At 45.3% G+C, this 16,355-nt stretch overlaps 1 protein-coding gene and 1 pseudogene across 3 annotated transcripts in view; both read right to left on the bottom strand.

Moving 5' to 3' along the window:
- IL17RD (interleukin 17 receptor D) overlaps nt 1-16,355 on the bottom strand; it is a 65,118-nt gene that overhangs the window by 17,920 nt on the left and 30,843 nt on the right. For all 3 annotated transcript variants that reach the window (XM_024556679.3, XM_053929863.1, XM_053929864.1), the window contains exons 2-3: nt 7,362-7,419; nt 2,972-3,097 (exon numbers count right to left, since the gene is read on the bottom strand). In XM_024556679.3, coding sequence (XP_024412447.1) covers nt 2,972-3,097; nt 7,362-7,419 — 184 coding nt within the window. The remainder of the gene's footprint in view (nt 1-2,971; nt 3,098-7,361; nt 7,420-16,355) is intronic.
- On the bottom strand, nt 11,347-11,599 carry LOC112301323 (small nucleolar RNA U3; annotated as a pseudogene).

Raw genomic sequence — 16,355 nt, 5'->3', positions numbered from 1 at the left:
GTCCTGCATTCCTCGGGTACAGGCCAGGTGATTTTCTCTGTCACACCATTACTAATCAATTAATCTCTAATCCAGCCAGCCATTTCACATTCGCCCATTGCCTCTGTCATATCAGGGTTCAAATATTTAGACTTGAGTCACAATTGAACATAAAAAGTCTGCTGTGGAATACATAATTTCTAGGTCATTAAAAACAGGATATATGCAACTGATAATTCCCCATGCTGACTAGGGACTCTCCCCAAACCACTGTTTCTACTTTAAGTTTTAGGCTTATCTTTGCTGTATGTGTCAATGAGCAACGAACAAAATTCCCAACAAAGTGTGTGTCTGCACCCAAGGGGTTACTAGGCCTGAGATTCAATAGTTTAGAAGAATGCCTATGTGATTTACAAAGCGGCTCTTGCTCTAATCATGCCTGAAAGGCAGACACCCAAGAGCTGCCCAGTGTGTGCTCTTCACACAGCACTCAGAGGCCCCGAGACACCCACAGTGCTGCTGAAAGGCACAGGCCCAGCCTCCTGCCACCTGAGCTTCCCCCACTGCACGTCGGACTCGATGCTTTCAAAGGGATTAAGCTCTGATGTCCACAAGAGCCAGTACCGGGGCTCTGTATCCCACGGAGACTGGAGTGGTCCAACTGCAGCTGGAGATCCCCCAAGCCGGCCTCAATTGGCACGGTATCAATTTCGCATTCTTTCTGAACACTAGACAAGGAGACATTTTCAACCCTTCCCCTCCCAGGGCCAAAGTAATTACACAGGATGCAATTAACCAGGTGGGAAAATTATGGATGGCATAAGCCAGGGAAATCTCTTTCTCTTTTGAGTAGATTCTCCAATCCTGTAACTGTTTGATGAAGAACACATTTTTTATGGTGGGCAGGGCAAAGGAGCTACAAGTAGAGCTTCCTGTTTTAGGGGGTGTGAGTTGAGAGTGTATAGGGAGAGACTCTGTTGTATTTCAAGCACAAGGTTTCCTGTGGGGGTGACCAGCTGACCGACAGCTTGAGAACTGAACATGCTGACAAGATCCGGCAACTATTCAGTAGGTCTCACGAGAACGTGCCTTCTGAGATTCTTCTCCTCACTCCCGCCCCCAATGTTCAAAACAAATTTTTATTATTTACATGAAGATTTTCATGCAATGCCCCCAAAACTACTATTTTAACAAAAGCCAGGTGATTAGTATGATTAAAGACCCATATCTCATAATTACATAAAAATTCATCAGCTTGGGGGGCAGTGGGTAGTTTTAGTCCTTATTTTTAAAAGATCTGCCTGAAAACCCACTACACCAAGTCTGGCAGCGGGTGGCGAGAGGCAGCAAATGTAAATCTTAAACCACAGTAATACCTTTATCACAATACTATTGGCACCTTGTAGTTACGTAATGCTCAGCAATGCTCAGCAATGCTATAGGGCAGCATCCCATAAAGGAACGTATTCACCCCTACCCATCACTGAAGTCATCAAATCCTCCTAACAATCATAGAAAGAAGGCATTATTATCCCCATTTTATTCATGAAGAAACTGAGGTGTAGAGACACTGAATGACTTGCCCAGGGTCACACAGGAATTAAATGGCAGAGGTGGGATTTAAACCTAAAATGCTCTTAACCCATATGCTTTTCTGGCTCCCAAGGAGCTTCCTGGACTGAACCTCACAGAAACTGATAGGACCTGTCCAGCCACCTCCCGCTATGCCGCCAAATCATCATGCAGGTAAAGCACGAGCTTCTGCCTCACAGTCCCACGTGTTGGCTCCCTACCCCAGCTAACATACCTTACTTCGAGCCTTCAATTCATCAGGTCAACCCCAGGCATTTAGCCTTACATGGACCAACCACTTCCCTCTTAACCACAGAGAACGTTTGCATCTTTAAATGTTAAGATAATGTTATTTTTGGAAGCCCATTGGGTTCAGACCCAGCAGTATTTACATGAGTAAGTGAGTCAGGGTCTGATTCATCCTCCCTCTCTCTGCACTCACCTCTCCTGCAATCTGGTTCTTGAGATTTATCCCATTCAGATTTCAAAATTCAGACTTTATTTTACTTTTCTCTTGGCCAGATTTTTTTTTTTAATCCTAAGACAGAGTGGCAATGCCAAAGGACCATGTTCTGATGATAATAACAATAGCCACAGTTTTTTAAGAGCTCCCTCTAAAAATGTGCCTCGTGTGTCTCTAACTCTTACAACAAAACAAGGGGCAGTCATCTACACTCTACAGATAGGGAAGCTGGGGCTCAGTGAGGTCTAAAGGTCTCTTGTGATCCTGGGTTCAAACTCAGGCCCATTGGAAGAAATGGGCCCTGCCCATGTCCCACACAACTGTCCCGTCCCCTCCTGTGTGTCACCAATTCATTAAAGACGACAAGTAAACATGGCCCTAACCTGAATCTGGCCAGGAAATGTGGATTTGCTTTTTTCAGTTTCTTTGTTTTAGTTTGGTTTTTTCAGACCACACTGTTTAAATAAAAATTCAATTAGTTGCCAACATTTAAAAATTGTTTACTTCATGGTTTCTCATGAAAACTGAGTTTTCCTGAAAACTCACAAAATGCGCCAGTGCTGGGCCTGCACATCTCTGTGTGGCTAGAGACCATTAATGCTGAACGCTGAAGCCTCCACGTCCTTGGATGGGCCACCCATCCTCCCACTACGGCTGAGACACAGAGGCCAAGCAAGCCTGTGACATTTATCACTCACACACTAGTATTTTTCAAGCCCACATCTTTCTCACTAACAGCCAAGGGAACAACAGACGAGCCACAGGGCACGGCAACAAGCCGTGAGCATGCCCAGCATGTGTATGCATAAAAGTAGGAAGTGTGTCCATGCCCAAGGCCAACCAAAGCTACTCTCACGTCCAGACCTTCCTGGCGCCTGGAGGCTGTCAGGTTTGGAGCCCCTGCACTGGGCACTACCCACCCAGGCCAACACAGTGGATGCCATTTTGACCACTTACCAAGGGCCCCTGGGGACCAAAGAATGGTGACTGCCACTTGGTCATGGCAAGCATACTGACTGATGGTGATGTTCTGGGCATCAGCAATCACATGCTTCCCCACTGGATTCAAGTATGTGGTACAGTCTAGAGAGTTGGGAGAACAAGAAGAGTCACATTTGAAATTGTAGTTTTTAATAGAATAGCAATAAGACATTTTTAAAAACTTGTATCTTTAGGATAAAAAATAGAAAGTTCAAAAAAAAGTTTTTATTTACAAGTTCATCTTTTCCAATTATGTAGAGCATGTCTGCAGGTAACCAAATCCATGTGTGTGACTCAGAAGCCCAAATATGACATCAGAGGCTGCCTGCGAAACTCTAAAAGGCTGCAGTGGGATGTATTTACGGCAGCACCATCACCGCCACCCACCCCGAGTTAAATTCCAGGTCAGTGTTAGAGGGATCCTGCACGGGCTGGTTTGTGCGTGTATGTGGCATGGACTTTTTTACTATTATGACATTTTACCCAAATCAATAATTATTTACATCAATTCAATCAGTTCTCAGTGTTACAGAGTGAGGTGAAACAAAACAATGGCTAAATAACCTGGGTTTGCTTGTTTTCGGAAGAAACCTAGAGGGCAAGGTGCATGGCAAAAAAGGAAATAAAATGAGGATGCAAACTCAGGGGAGAGTAAAGACTGTTGAACAATCCAATTAGTAGCTGCAAAAGATACTGACTGACTTAGTGATAAGCAAAGCTCCTTCAAATGTTAACCAGCATCAGCAAAGGTAAAACTTTTGCTCCCACACACATGTCATCAAAGACACCCACAACACCCACCAAAATCACAGTCCACACTGCTGAAAAAACAAAACCCCTGATTCTTTGATTTTGTCTGAGGACACGGTTCACTGCCACCTGTCAATGTAGCCATGACAATGAGAGCAGCTGTGCCACCTGGTTCTGCTAAATATACCTTCAAAGGCTGCAAGATCCTAAAGAGCTGCCAGAAGCCTCCAGCCAGGCTCGGCCTGGGATTTCTGAGAATGGCCACTCGTGCAGGGAGAAGCACCAGCCATCCCTGGCAGACACCGATTCACGATCCTTGCTGCTCCCTCTCCGTTTCCTTCTCAATGATTAAACTTGAAAACTCTTTTGTATCTGCTGTAAAAGGTCTTCCATTCCATCAACCCACCTGCTACCCCTTTGAAACCAGGGTGTTTTCCTTTGAGGGGAAGCATTCAGAGGTATTTTCTAAGAAGCTCGGTGAGCCTACTGTATTCCCCCCTCGTGCTTCCCCACAAATTGTACCGCACATTTGCCATTTTTATGACTAAAATGTCTACTGGATATTAAAAAATTAAAAGGGAATACTGGAAAAATGTGAAACTCACCCAGAACCTCTCACCACACAGAAGTAACTGCCAATATCTAATGGATAGCCTTTCAAAGCCTCTTAACGTGCACATAATACTCCTCCTTTTAAAATTTCTTATTAAAGTACAATACATGTGCACTAAAATGGACCCGTTTTATTTTTTTTAATGTCTTATTTATTTACTTTCAGAGACAGGGGAAGGGAGGGAGAAAGAGAGGGAGAGAAACATCAATGCGTGGTTGCCTCTCATGCACCCCCCACTGGGGACCTGGCCCACAACCCAGGCATATGCCCTGACTGGGAATCAAACCGGTGACCTTTCAGTTCACAAGCCGGAGCTCAATCCACTGAACCACATCAGCCAGGGCATACCCTTCTGTTTTAAAACTTGATCATCCACACTACTTTGTGTCCTGCTTTCTTGCCTGCCCGTATTAGGTATACTCCTAGCTGCTTCAAAAACAGCCCTCAACATTTCAATATTACTTCTTCTGAAAAGATGTTAATAATTAATAAAACTGAATTCTACTTCTGATGAAAATTCACTCTCCAAGCAGGGCTCTTACCATTCCATCCTCAGCACAGAGCCTATTACTCAAACGAGTTCTGAACCAGAAGAATGCAGCCTGCAAAATTCCTGGCTGAGCCCAGCTTCCCAATATATAAAAGGACAAGATCCCATCACACTTGTAAAGTTCAAACATTTTCATTTATTGAGGTCTATAGTGAAAGAGAAATCTTTGTTTTAAGCTTTAGGAAAAGATGCGTGAACAAGAGGAAATCATGTTTTTTCTTTGTTCATTCCTAATGCCAAAATTAGCATTCTCTGGCTTTCTGTAAATAAAATTATGCAAATAAAAGGTCTAAGAATTAAGAAAATGTATTACAACCTACTCAGGCATTACCCCCTCAGAGCCTGAAGAAGAAACAAGAAATGCAACGTGAACAGAGGCAAAGAGACCTGTGAAATTTGGTTTTAACTTAATAGCAAGATATTTTCTTTCTTTGCAGAATTAAATGACAAAGGAGTAAAAAAAATAAGATTTTGTAGCTTAATACTTTGGGTGAAAAGTTGGTAATTGGTTCTTAGCTATTTCAAACAGAACTAGTAACCAGTCAACTAAGCAATACCAGGAACTTCCTTGTGGAAAGGAGAAATATCTTTCTCGATGGAAAACAATGAATGTACTTTACACAGCTTATATCCAATTATCAGCAAATGTAACATTTTGAATTTTGGTTACAAAAAATTGTGCCCAAAAAGACATTTTGCCAAAATTCAACTGAATTTTAGATGTTTCAGGAGTCATTATGAGTTGTGAATTAAATTCTAATTAAATGCTGAGGAATTAGAAAGAAAACAATGATTAAGAGATAGGCATGGGCACATGGGACAAATATCCAGTCCCATGAAGAAAACAGTAAGATACTTTTTACAGGTATAGATCCTCTTTCACAAATCGCCGTACTAAATCAGAGATACAAATACTTGTTTGCAGCTGACCAGAAAATATGAATTCCTGAATGTGATACAAGATCTGCCAGGACCAAGAACATATACTAGAAATTAACTTTCTAACTCAAAGAAAGATCTCTCACACACGTCTTTACTCAGCTGAATTATGCATCGTGGACTTGCACATCCTTCACTGGAGTCACAGCAGTTACCAAGAACGTGCACACGCCACTAACATGGAACGACTGTTTCATGTAAGTCCCCACTGATTAACTTAAAGTACCCACATCAGCCACTGCATGAATTTGAAACATATACTTGTATCTTAAAATGGTTATATTGTATATGCCACGTGGAAAACCCTGCTTTAGTTGTGATCATTCCAGAGGCCTCCCGTGACCTACACCCCTTACTTACTACATGAACTCATAAACCTCTCCAAGAGATAAATCAAATGTCAGGGGTCACTAAATATGAGTCAGCCTCCTTCTTGTCATTTTTACTTTTAAGTTATGGCTCATAAGGCTAAAATGCTCACGGTTCTACGTAATTACTTCCTTGGGCATGAAAGCCCATCAGGGGGTTGTGTATGCTTAATCAGAAAAAGCACCCCACCCTGCCCTTAGGAAACATTTCACCCAGGAAGCCTTGAGAGAAGGGGCCAAAAAGGTGCTTGTATTTCAACTCCAGTTGGAATAACTTCTAATATTAATAAATATTAAGCATTACCTGTTTACACCTCAAAATGCTGCTGAGGAATGACTTAGATTGGTTCTGCTTACTTTTATACTTTACATGCATTAAACTACTACACTCATATGCAAAAAAAAAAGATGCCGAGGAAGAAATTAATCTTTGTTTTATAATGAGAAAACTGAGGCTTGGAGAAGTCAAACCACCTGCCACAGTTCACGGCTGGCAAGTGGGGAACTAGGTTCGGAACCCAGGCCTGTGTCAGAGGCAGCCAACCAAAGGCCCCTGGGCTGGTCTGGAACCCAGATTCACTTGGTGCACTCTGTGTTTCTGACAATTTTTAAGTAAATGCCAGTGTTTAAAAAATGTTCATACAAAAAAAAAGCAAATCTCCTATTCTTCTTGGAAATCATTTCTGGCTATACTCAGGGGGTTCCTCAAGGCCACAAGCAGCAGGAACGGAGAAGCCAGTGCTGCTTTGCGAACAGACGAACAGACGAACAGACGAACATATGTGCCTATCCAGGATGCCAGTCCCACCTCGCCCTGCATCCTGCACTTGAGTAGCTGTGCAGATGTGTCGCCTGCTGGGTCCTACAGACAGCTGCATTTGTTCTTAAGGACATGACTACGTCCCGAGGAAATCAGGGGAGGTCTCCATACACAACTTCTCTAAACACTACAGAGGACACTTGATCTGTCCCAAATTCTTGAGTGGCTTAATTGAGACTGAGCCACTTTAGCTCTGCTGACAAATCTAAGCAGGTTCAGAAAATTCCTTAACCCCAGGACCCGCAGCGTCCTTGATTAAGCACGACTGTGTAAGCTTTAGATCACTCCAAGGGCTTCATTCTTTGGAGGTCAAGCCAGTTACTTACTGTCATATCTGAAGGTGATATTGTGCAGTCCGCTGTTTCTGCTAGCCTGCCCCACTCCCTGTGGGAAAACAAGAAAACATGATGAGGAGTGAAGCCAATTTGCTTTTCCAGCACAGGTCCCCATGGAGTCAAAAGGCGCGCACGATCGCAGAAACCCAGGGTCATGCCAGTCAAGGAGCGGCGCTTCACTCTTTCCATCCACGCCTGCCCCTCTGGCTGCCAAACTCCCCCCAGCCCAGGAGATTCCGAACTGCCAGGCCACGGGGATCATGAGCACTCACTTCCCTTAAGACAATAGGAGCAGGCTGTTCTGTATTTGTGGCTTAAATAATGATTCATTAACAGTAAAATTGGGAGAGAGATGAGTTGCCAGCTGGAGCCCTACCAGTTGGATTCGCTTGGAGCACTGATTGGTTATAAAATTTGTCTACCAGGCACTCTGGTCCAAAAGCTCTATTAAGTCACGACAGATAGGCAATTCCTCAAGTCTAAGGAAACAGGTTTCTCATTCCAAGACCAGGAATGAGTGTGGGAACAAGCTGTTACTTTTAATGAGAAAATTCTTCATTGCATCCATACCTTTGCTTGGAATATATAGGGTGGGTCATAAAAGAAAAAGAAAAAAAGACTTTAAAAGGCCTAACTCTAACTCTTGGTGATGTGGCTGTTAGCCATCTGCACTCTTAACAGCAGGGATAACAACTCCCCCAGACTTCCCACTTTAATTACAGCATCCGCAGAGGGAGCCCCGGAATCCTCCTGTTGGCTCCGCCTTTTCCTAACCCACCACTTACCCATCACAGGAAAGAGTAGCTACAGATCTACCGACTCTGACTTAACTGTTTCTGTAGTTATCTGAAAATGCGCTATTCAGCATTAATTGCAGAATACTCCAAAATATGTTAATTCTGAAATGCTAAATGATGGGAAAATATTCTAGCCACACAGCTGAAGTTTCCATTCAACAAGGGGGATGTTGGGGAAACCATATGCTGACAGCCTGGTATTTAATGGGCAATTGTTACACCGAGACAAAAAGTGCAGAACACTTCTGGTGGAGCCCAGGGTCTCAGACCACAGCCCCAGCACATCCACATGCTGCAGGCACGCTCACCCCGCTTACCCTGAAGCCAGGCACGCCCGCTGAAACTGTATCCCTGAGCTCAGATAAACGCGGACCTTGGGAAAGCACAGCTGTGCAGAAAGGGACAGACAGGGACACACACACACACACCATTCTAATTCAAAGTGAGGAGTGAGCAGTAACAAAATCTAAGTCACCATGGCATACCAGCCCAAGAACTCCTGGGCTGGCCACCCTCCTTCTCCAGCTTTCCTCCTTCCGTCCTCCCTTCCCCCACATATACAAGGTTCCAGAATTTCTCACCTGAACTGAAACACTTTGGAAAGTGTTGTTACCTTATTAAAAGCCTAAACTCTGCCATAACTGCTTACAGACGAGGCCAGTCTGCAACTGCAGGACGCTCACCTTCCAGATGGCCAAGACCAGAGCAACGCGCCCAAGCAGGAGGCCAGGAGACAATGCAATCTCCACAACCCTCCCGCACTGCCAAACACCCAAACCACACCCTCCCCTTCCCTGACAAATCCCCGGGACATAAATTCACTCACCATCCATTAGCAGCCAGACAACATGCCAGATACAGTGGTGAGCAAAGCAGCCACTGTCCCTGCCCTCAGGAGCAGCGCAACTGGATATGTGGATCACACAAAGGGCACACAGACTAATCTCAAATCATATCCAGCCCTCCAAGAAGTCTCGGTGTAGATGGCATACGAGATGTATGGAGAGGGGGGAAAAGCCAGCCATAAATAAGCATACAGTATACGAAATGCCATAGGCAGTGCTCAGGAAGGATAACCAAGGGTAAGGATGACCCATATCAGACGTTTCAAAGACTGAAGGGTAACTGAGTTAGAATGGACAGGAAAAGGGAACATCATGGAAGGGAAATAAAAATGCAATCTAGAGGCCAAGGTAAGTATCTCAATCCCCTTCATCCTTCAATCCTCAATCCTTTTCATCTTCTAACTGGACACCAACGGCAAACCGCTTCACTCCAGTAGGTCCAGGTCTCCGCCCCTGAGGTTTTTAAAAGACAGTTTGCGTGACTTTCCCCTGGGAAGGATGTAAGGAGCACCTTGTGACGCCATGAAGAAGCACTTTTCAAAAGGGAAATGCATTCTGTTTAACAGCATGCTCCATGGCACATAGGACTCTGGTGAGCAATCATCACCTTACTGGTAGGACTTTGTCAGCTTTTCCTTTTTCTTCCTGTCCTCCCTGTATTTCTATTGCGACATGTTTTTGACAGATAATTATTAGGCACTTGCAATGAGCAATGCATTGTGGAAAGGAGCCCAAGACAGTGAGAGGTTCTATATCACTTGTATATACGAGAACCTAAATCCCTCCAAATAAGGTCTCTGTGATGTGTGTGGAGCTGTTCCAAATGAACTGGCCTCAAAGGATGGTGAGGCTTGCACGTAGTGTCCTTCACTACCCACTGGGCATTCCAACTGGACCCTGACGGGTGGGGCACTTATCCCCGAACTAGACCTGGATCCTGACCTCAAGAGACTGTGGCTACAAAAGTGATCTAATGTGCAAATCTGCCCTCATTCTATTGCTCCAAGCCCACCACAGGCTTCCTAGGAGACCCTCCTAAACCATTCCTGATGTGGCGCTCCTTCCTACCCTCTCCCAAACCTTTCTGGGTACTGCAGTTCAGTGCAGCACACTCCTGAGCACCTCCATGTTCCCGGGAAGCCCTTCCTATCACCCTAATCCTGCTCCCCCATGGGCTTCCCACCCTACTCCAGCCCCTATCTGCCCTACACTCATCTGATGCGGGCACGGTAATTTCACTGGCGCGGCGGGCCTGCCAATGGAGATATAAAGTGGTAATTCTAATTCCACAGAAAACCAGATACCAAAAGACCCTGTGACCATCCAAACCTGCATGGAGCTTGGAAGCCAAAGATACCATCGCAGGTACCAGTGCTTGCATGCACTCTAAAGACCTTTCACTCTTGGAAGTCACAGAAGGCACGGCTTCTCAGTACATGCAGCAGCCAGGTGGTCCCCCAGGCAATATTCGGCTCACACCTGAATAGTGCTTCCACTGCTCCAGAGCCCCCAGGAGGCTGAGCTACGGTGCCCAGGCTAGACCACAGAGCACTACTCTTTTCTTTACACTTTGCGCTAGAAAGAATAACAGAACCCCCAGACATGCCCACATCATAATCCCAAGAACCTATAAACGTTTCGTTTACAATGCAAAAAACATACAGATGTTATTCATTTTGAGCATCCTGAGATGAGATTATTCTGGCTTATCCAGGTCAGCTCAAGGTAATCACAAAGGTCCTTACAAAAGGCAGACAGGAAGAGCGGAGTCTGAAGAAGGAGGTATGATCATGGAAGCAGTCATGATAATGGAGCAGAAGGCGGAAAGAGGGAGAAACAGAGAGACACTGATTTAAAGATGCTGTGCTACTGGTTTTGAAGGTAGAGGAAGAAGGGGCTAATTAGCCAATGAATGCAAGCAGCCCCTAGAGGCTGGAAAAGGGGGAAAAAATGGGATTCTCCACTGCAGTCTTCAGAAGGAGCCAGACCTGCCAACACCTTGGTTTCAGCCCCATAACACACATTTTGGAATTCCGACTGGACATTGTTCCACAAAACCAAAGGCTGCCAGTTTGACTCCTGGTTGGGAAGCATGTCTGCGTTGTGGGTTCAATCCCAGCTGGGGTGCATATGAGAGGCAACCAATTGATGTTTCTCTCCATCTCTTTTTCCCTCCCTTCCCCTCTCTAAAAATAAATAAAATCTTTTTAAAAACTTTAAGATAATAAAGTTGGGCTGTTTAAGTCACTAAATTTGTGGTAATTTATTACAGCAGTAATTAAAAGCTAATACACACGTATAACCAGCTGCAATATGGATGAAATGAATGTTTTCCCCACTCAGATGGTGTTTTCTCTGTCTTACTCCCTCCAAGGAGAGAGAAGAACGATCATTAGTGGCCAACGGCAGTTATAGAAGCAACACCGAGAGCAGACCTCACACCCAGAAGAGAACACTCCATCTCCTCCTTGTGGTTTCCGGTGGTTCTGAATTCTCTCTCAAATTCTCTCTCAAATTTTGAGAGAGAACGCGTTGAGAAACTTCTCTAGTAACAAACTATAGAAATGATCCCTGAAAGTGTAGTTTGATGAAATGGATACTGACGTCACACACACCATGGGCTGTCACTGTTCCCCTCCCACACACACCCACAGCAAACTGATCACTTGTCACTGCACTCCCTCCCACCCTGGCTGCAGGCAGACGTGGAACACTGGTCTCTCTGACCTGCTGCTTGAGATTTTGTTATCCCAGGTATAGGCTTCTGTGGGCCAGCCTGGGGCTTGTCTGGGATATGAGTGGTTAATGGAATGGGCTTGGGGAGTTTCAAACATGCGTGTTCAAATCTGCCCAACTTTGCAGCTGCGTGACCTTGGGCAAACTTCTAAACCTTCCTGAGCCTCATTGCCCTGAGTTACATATACAGTGTGAATAAAACTTCCTGCACCAGGCTGGTGTGGGGGCTCTGTGAGATGACACATACACAGTGCTCTGCGCAGCATCGGACACAACACTGAAATGGTTATTTCGCCATTCCTGTCTGAGAAGATTCCTGCCCTAATACATAACATGAAAGTATCCCCTACGAGAAGATACATGAGGCAGACAGCGGGACACACAGGAAGTGGCATCTGCAGGTATGACCTGTCCCCAGCATCCAGACCTTGTGGGAGAAGAGGCAGACAGACAAGGGGCAGAAGACACTAACCACCAAACTAAGGAATGTGTTCTGCTAATGGTCTTGGTGGGAACAGGGTGACCCAATGACTACATTGCTCGTAAGTGCTCAGGTTGGACAAGACAGAAAGAGACTGAAGGCAAAAGGCAAAGTGACCATGGCGGCTCCTTACACCCCCACCAATGCTTGCCCCACAGCCCTGGGCCTGGCACGTAGTCAGCCCTTGATAAATATTAGTTGTCTGTCTGAATTAATGAATGCATGATCCAGCCAGGTAATACATACAGAGAACCCAGGAGGACCTAGCTTGGTATGACAGGGTGATTTATGGGCCGAGAATCAAGGTCCACACTAAGAACAGAGATAAAGCAACTTATAAGCAGGTCAACGGCTTTGGAAGCTGTCAGGAAACAATTCCAAGCGTTTACTTACTACACCTGTTTTGATATTGAATAAGCTGATGATTAAGAATACTTCTTTGTTGCCTGTTATTTAAACACTATAAATGCCAATGCTGTGGCCTTAGGGTGCCATATCCTTAGTTCATTAACCACCCCCATTTGCAGCACTAATGTCAGCTTTTAATTTGCTCCAACGCGAGCTAAGAAGCAAGCCCCAGGTGCCTGGAGCTCTGCTATGAATACTGGGGTAAGTGCTCAGGTTGGACTAGATAGAAAGAGACTGAAGGCACAAAATGGGAACATAATGGAGAAAACATCTTCTACTCAGGAAGCGGGGGTAGGATAACCTTTAAGTGCTCTGAAGGAATAGAATTCAAAAGGCAAAAATCCACACCACGCTCCACCCATATGGCAAAGAAGCAAAGACCTGGACACAAAAACGCCCCAGGCTGGATCCCACGGAGAAGCCAGCAGCACCACCAGGGGCCACCAGACGGACGATTTCCTGAGGGCCCCCAGGGATTCTGGGCCATCTGAAGACACCAACTTCCCAGAGCCGCATTACTGATCCAGCCCCAAAACAGTTTAACTGCCATTTTGGAAAAATGCATTTTGAAAAGGACTGTGCTGGTTATCATAGTGCCCGCTTTACCAATGGAAGGCAGGCCAAACAGTAAGGTTTCAACAAGACTGCTTTCAAATCAATTAAGGAACTTTCAGAAAGCTGGTAAGATTTTAGTGAACTGACTTTGGGTGAAATTTATAGAGAGGCATTTGCCAGAAAGAACTGAAGAGGATGGTTTTTTTACAGGCACACTGAGTGAGTAATTAAAACTAAGGCCAATTCTCTATTTTCCGTAACATGTCCTCCATCGTGGGTTTCCACTGTGTCAGTGAGATTAAAAAGACAGACAGCTCTGTGAGGCTTAAAATGAAAAATGGGACAGGCACTCCTTGCCTAAGACCAGTGGACATGATGAGGGCAAGCAGCAGACCATGGGGTCAATTTATTCCATGCAGGTTCAGATGGTTTCATAAACGAAGACAGATCCCACTTACTTCACTTCAAACCTTTAACTTAAAAAAAAAAAAAAAAAAAAAGGCAGCAAAGGCAGAGAAGCCCCAGGTGATGATGTAAGCCAAGGAGAATGCTGGCAAACCCAAAACACAAGGAAAATAAATCACAAAGCCAGCTTGTGCCTGGATCTATTCAAGAAACTTGCTCCACATTCCGGGGAGCTGTTCTTCTCACTCCCCGTGTACAAGCAACCAGCTTCAGAAACAAGAATGCCAGCCAGCTGTCTGATTTGGGGAGGTGAGGTCTTGGACGTCTAGTGGGGAACACCAAACTCTGGGGGAGTGCCGTTGTGTTCTCACCAGCAATTACCACGTCAGCCCAAAAAGACCCGGAGATCTTAAGCTAATTAGAGAGATTTGCTCAAGGAGGTAGGAAATCACTGCTCCAAAGCATTGCCTGTGCACCAGACCAAAGCCGTAATCATGATTCATCTCTGACATGTTGCTAATCAGCACACACATGTTCCTAATTTCATGCTCCCCGAAGGAAAGCTGAAGGGACAATTGTTTCTGAGCTCTAACATGGAGCCAACCTATGCCAAGTTACCATGTGTCCTACTTATCACACTGAGAGCTTGAGTTTTCAAATAAGCTTCTTTTCACTAGCCCCCCCCCCCGACCCCACCAAGGAAACCCATTCACAACAATACAGATGTGCTAAAGGCACTTATGACTTGTTTCTCAGATAGCAACTTTTTTCCTTTATTTTTTCGTTGATATCTAATTGACATGTAACATTATATAAGTTTAAGGTATACAATGTTTGATACATTTATACATTACAAAAGGTACAGAAAGATCGCAATTTTTCTAAATGGCGGTGGCCTAAATGAAATTTAATATATTTTAAAATGCCCTTCTCTCGCTCAACTTTATGATTTTCACGTTGCTTTGCCACAGGAACATGCACATGAAGTTCAAGTCCAGAGATACACACACACGGACTTTTCCCCTGTGTTTAAAAACAAAACAGAGCTCTGCAGCCGCCTGGGTTTTCACAGAGCAAAAGCCTAGTACTTTGTCCAATAGTCTGTTAAGGATCTGGGCTGTGTGTTCTCTCCCGTGGCTGATACTCACAAACAGACAGGATTGTTCCACTTTTCCAATTCTCAAAACGTTAAAAGCAAGCTATAAAACATGCCTCTGGATGGAGAGCCAGACCTTTCCCCTCCGCTGCACACACCACTCCCATCCACTCAAATGAGAACCGCATGTTAGAGAACTGGCATCTTAAAGGTAACAGTCAACCCATCTGTAGTTTCAAAAGCACACACAGACAACTCACAGACAGATTAACCGGCTTTCTGTAAATACTGGGTGGGAAGAGAACCACCAACCACCCAAACACTCACTCTCCCAGAAAAACAGCTCTCTGCTCCTCCTGCTTTGCTGGTAAAGGTAGTTACAAAGACTTCGCTCCAGAAGCCCGAGAAAGTATCTCCCTGCAAGGGCAAAATAGTGATTAGACAACGGAGGAAAACTGAAAGCTATAAACGTGATTGTTATGCCTAAGCTCGGAGGAAGTGTTCGGATCAAAACAAAATTACTAATAAAAAGCCTTAGGACCACACAGAGCGTGTGCACTGAATTGTGCTGACTTCAAATACCGTTTCCGAGGCCCGGGGATGGAGTCTCCAAATACTGTATCACATCTGGAATTCTGCTTTTACAGCACAAATGCCTGCAGAAATGGGGGATTGTGACGTTGCCATGGGGACCCAGCCGCCTCCAGCCAGGCAGGTCTCCAGTGTGCCCCACACATGTGCTTCCTTCAAGGTGGATTTCACATATTTTGAAATTATGGAAGTCCGCCCTTTTAGGTTTTATTGCTAATCGAAACATCACAGGCTATGCTAGAAAGCAAGGCGACTCTTTCTGTCAGCCTGTTATTGCTGCCCACATGGTGGTCTTGTACAGAAAACTCTCCTTAAAATAACAGTGGGAAGCAGCAAGTCAACATTAGACCCCTTTTCAAAAGTTATTTGTGGTTCACCCCCCTTCCTCTAGGAGGGAAACGGGCTTCAGACATCCTTTTTCAACTCTCTTGTTCTCTGGCTGCAAAAATCCAAGTGAATCCACCTGTGCACAAAGCTGCCTCCCACTGCCCGTCTGCGGAGGCTCGGCTCCACGCGTGCCTGCAATGAGCCGCTGCTGTCATCCCGACAGGGGGACCAGCCAGGCAGGGTCTTCACGTGTAGCCGTATGACCCTGTTGTTGCGAGGGAGAAAGGGTTCCTGAACCCTACAGGTACTCCTGTGAGAAACATTCCTCGTCCAATTTCCCCTCCAGAAACATCTCTTACACAACTTGGGGGCATTCTCAGGGCTCCCCAAGGCCACTGAGGGCTTCACAAGTCCCAGGTCCAAAGCCACGTTTAGACATGAAGAATCCAGAGAGTCCCACTTCGTAATGACGATCTGGGCTTCCCTAGGACCCCAGCCTTCCAACAGACCCTCCCAGGCGGGAATTCAGATACACACAGCTGAATGTAACTCCCCTTAGGTGCCGGCAGGTGCCCCCCATCACTCCTCATCCTCACTCCTTAGAGTCCTAAGGCCCCAGCTGGCTCAAAATAGTGATCAAGACCCTCACCTCTCTTTCCCCCAGGTGCACTCTCCCATCAGTTCTGACTTGAATGTTCCAAGCTCAAGCAACAGTGGCCCTTCTCACATGTTATCTGCCTCTCT

This window comes from Desmodus rotundus, chromosome 8, assembly GCF_022682495.2.
Source record: "Desmodus rotundus isolate HL8 chromosome 8, HLdesRot8A.1, whole genome shotgun sequence".
In the NCBI taxonomy this organism is placed as follows: domain Eukaryota; kingdom Metazoa; phylum Chordata; class Mammalia; order Chiroptera; family Phyllostomidae; genus Desmodus; species Desmodus rotundus.
The sequence above is the reverse complement of the archived record's forward strand: the minus strand, read 5'-3'. Positions and strand labels throughout refer to the sequence as shown.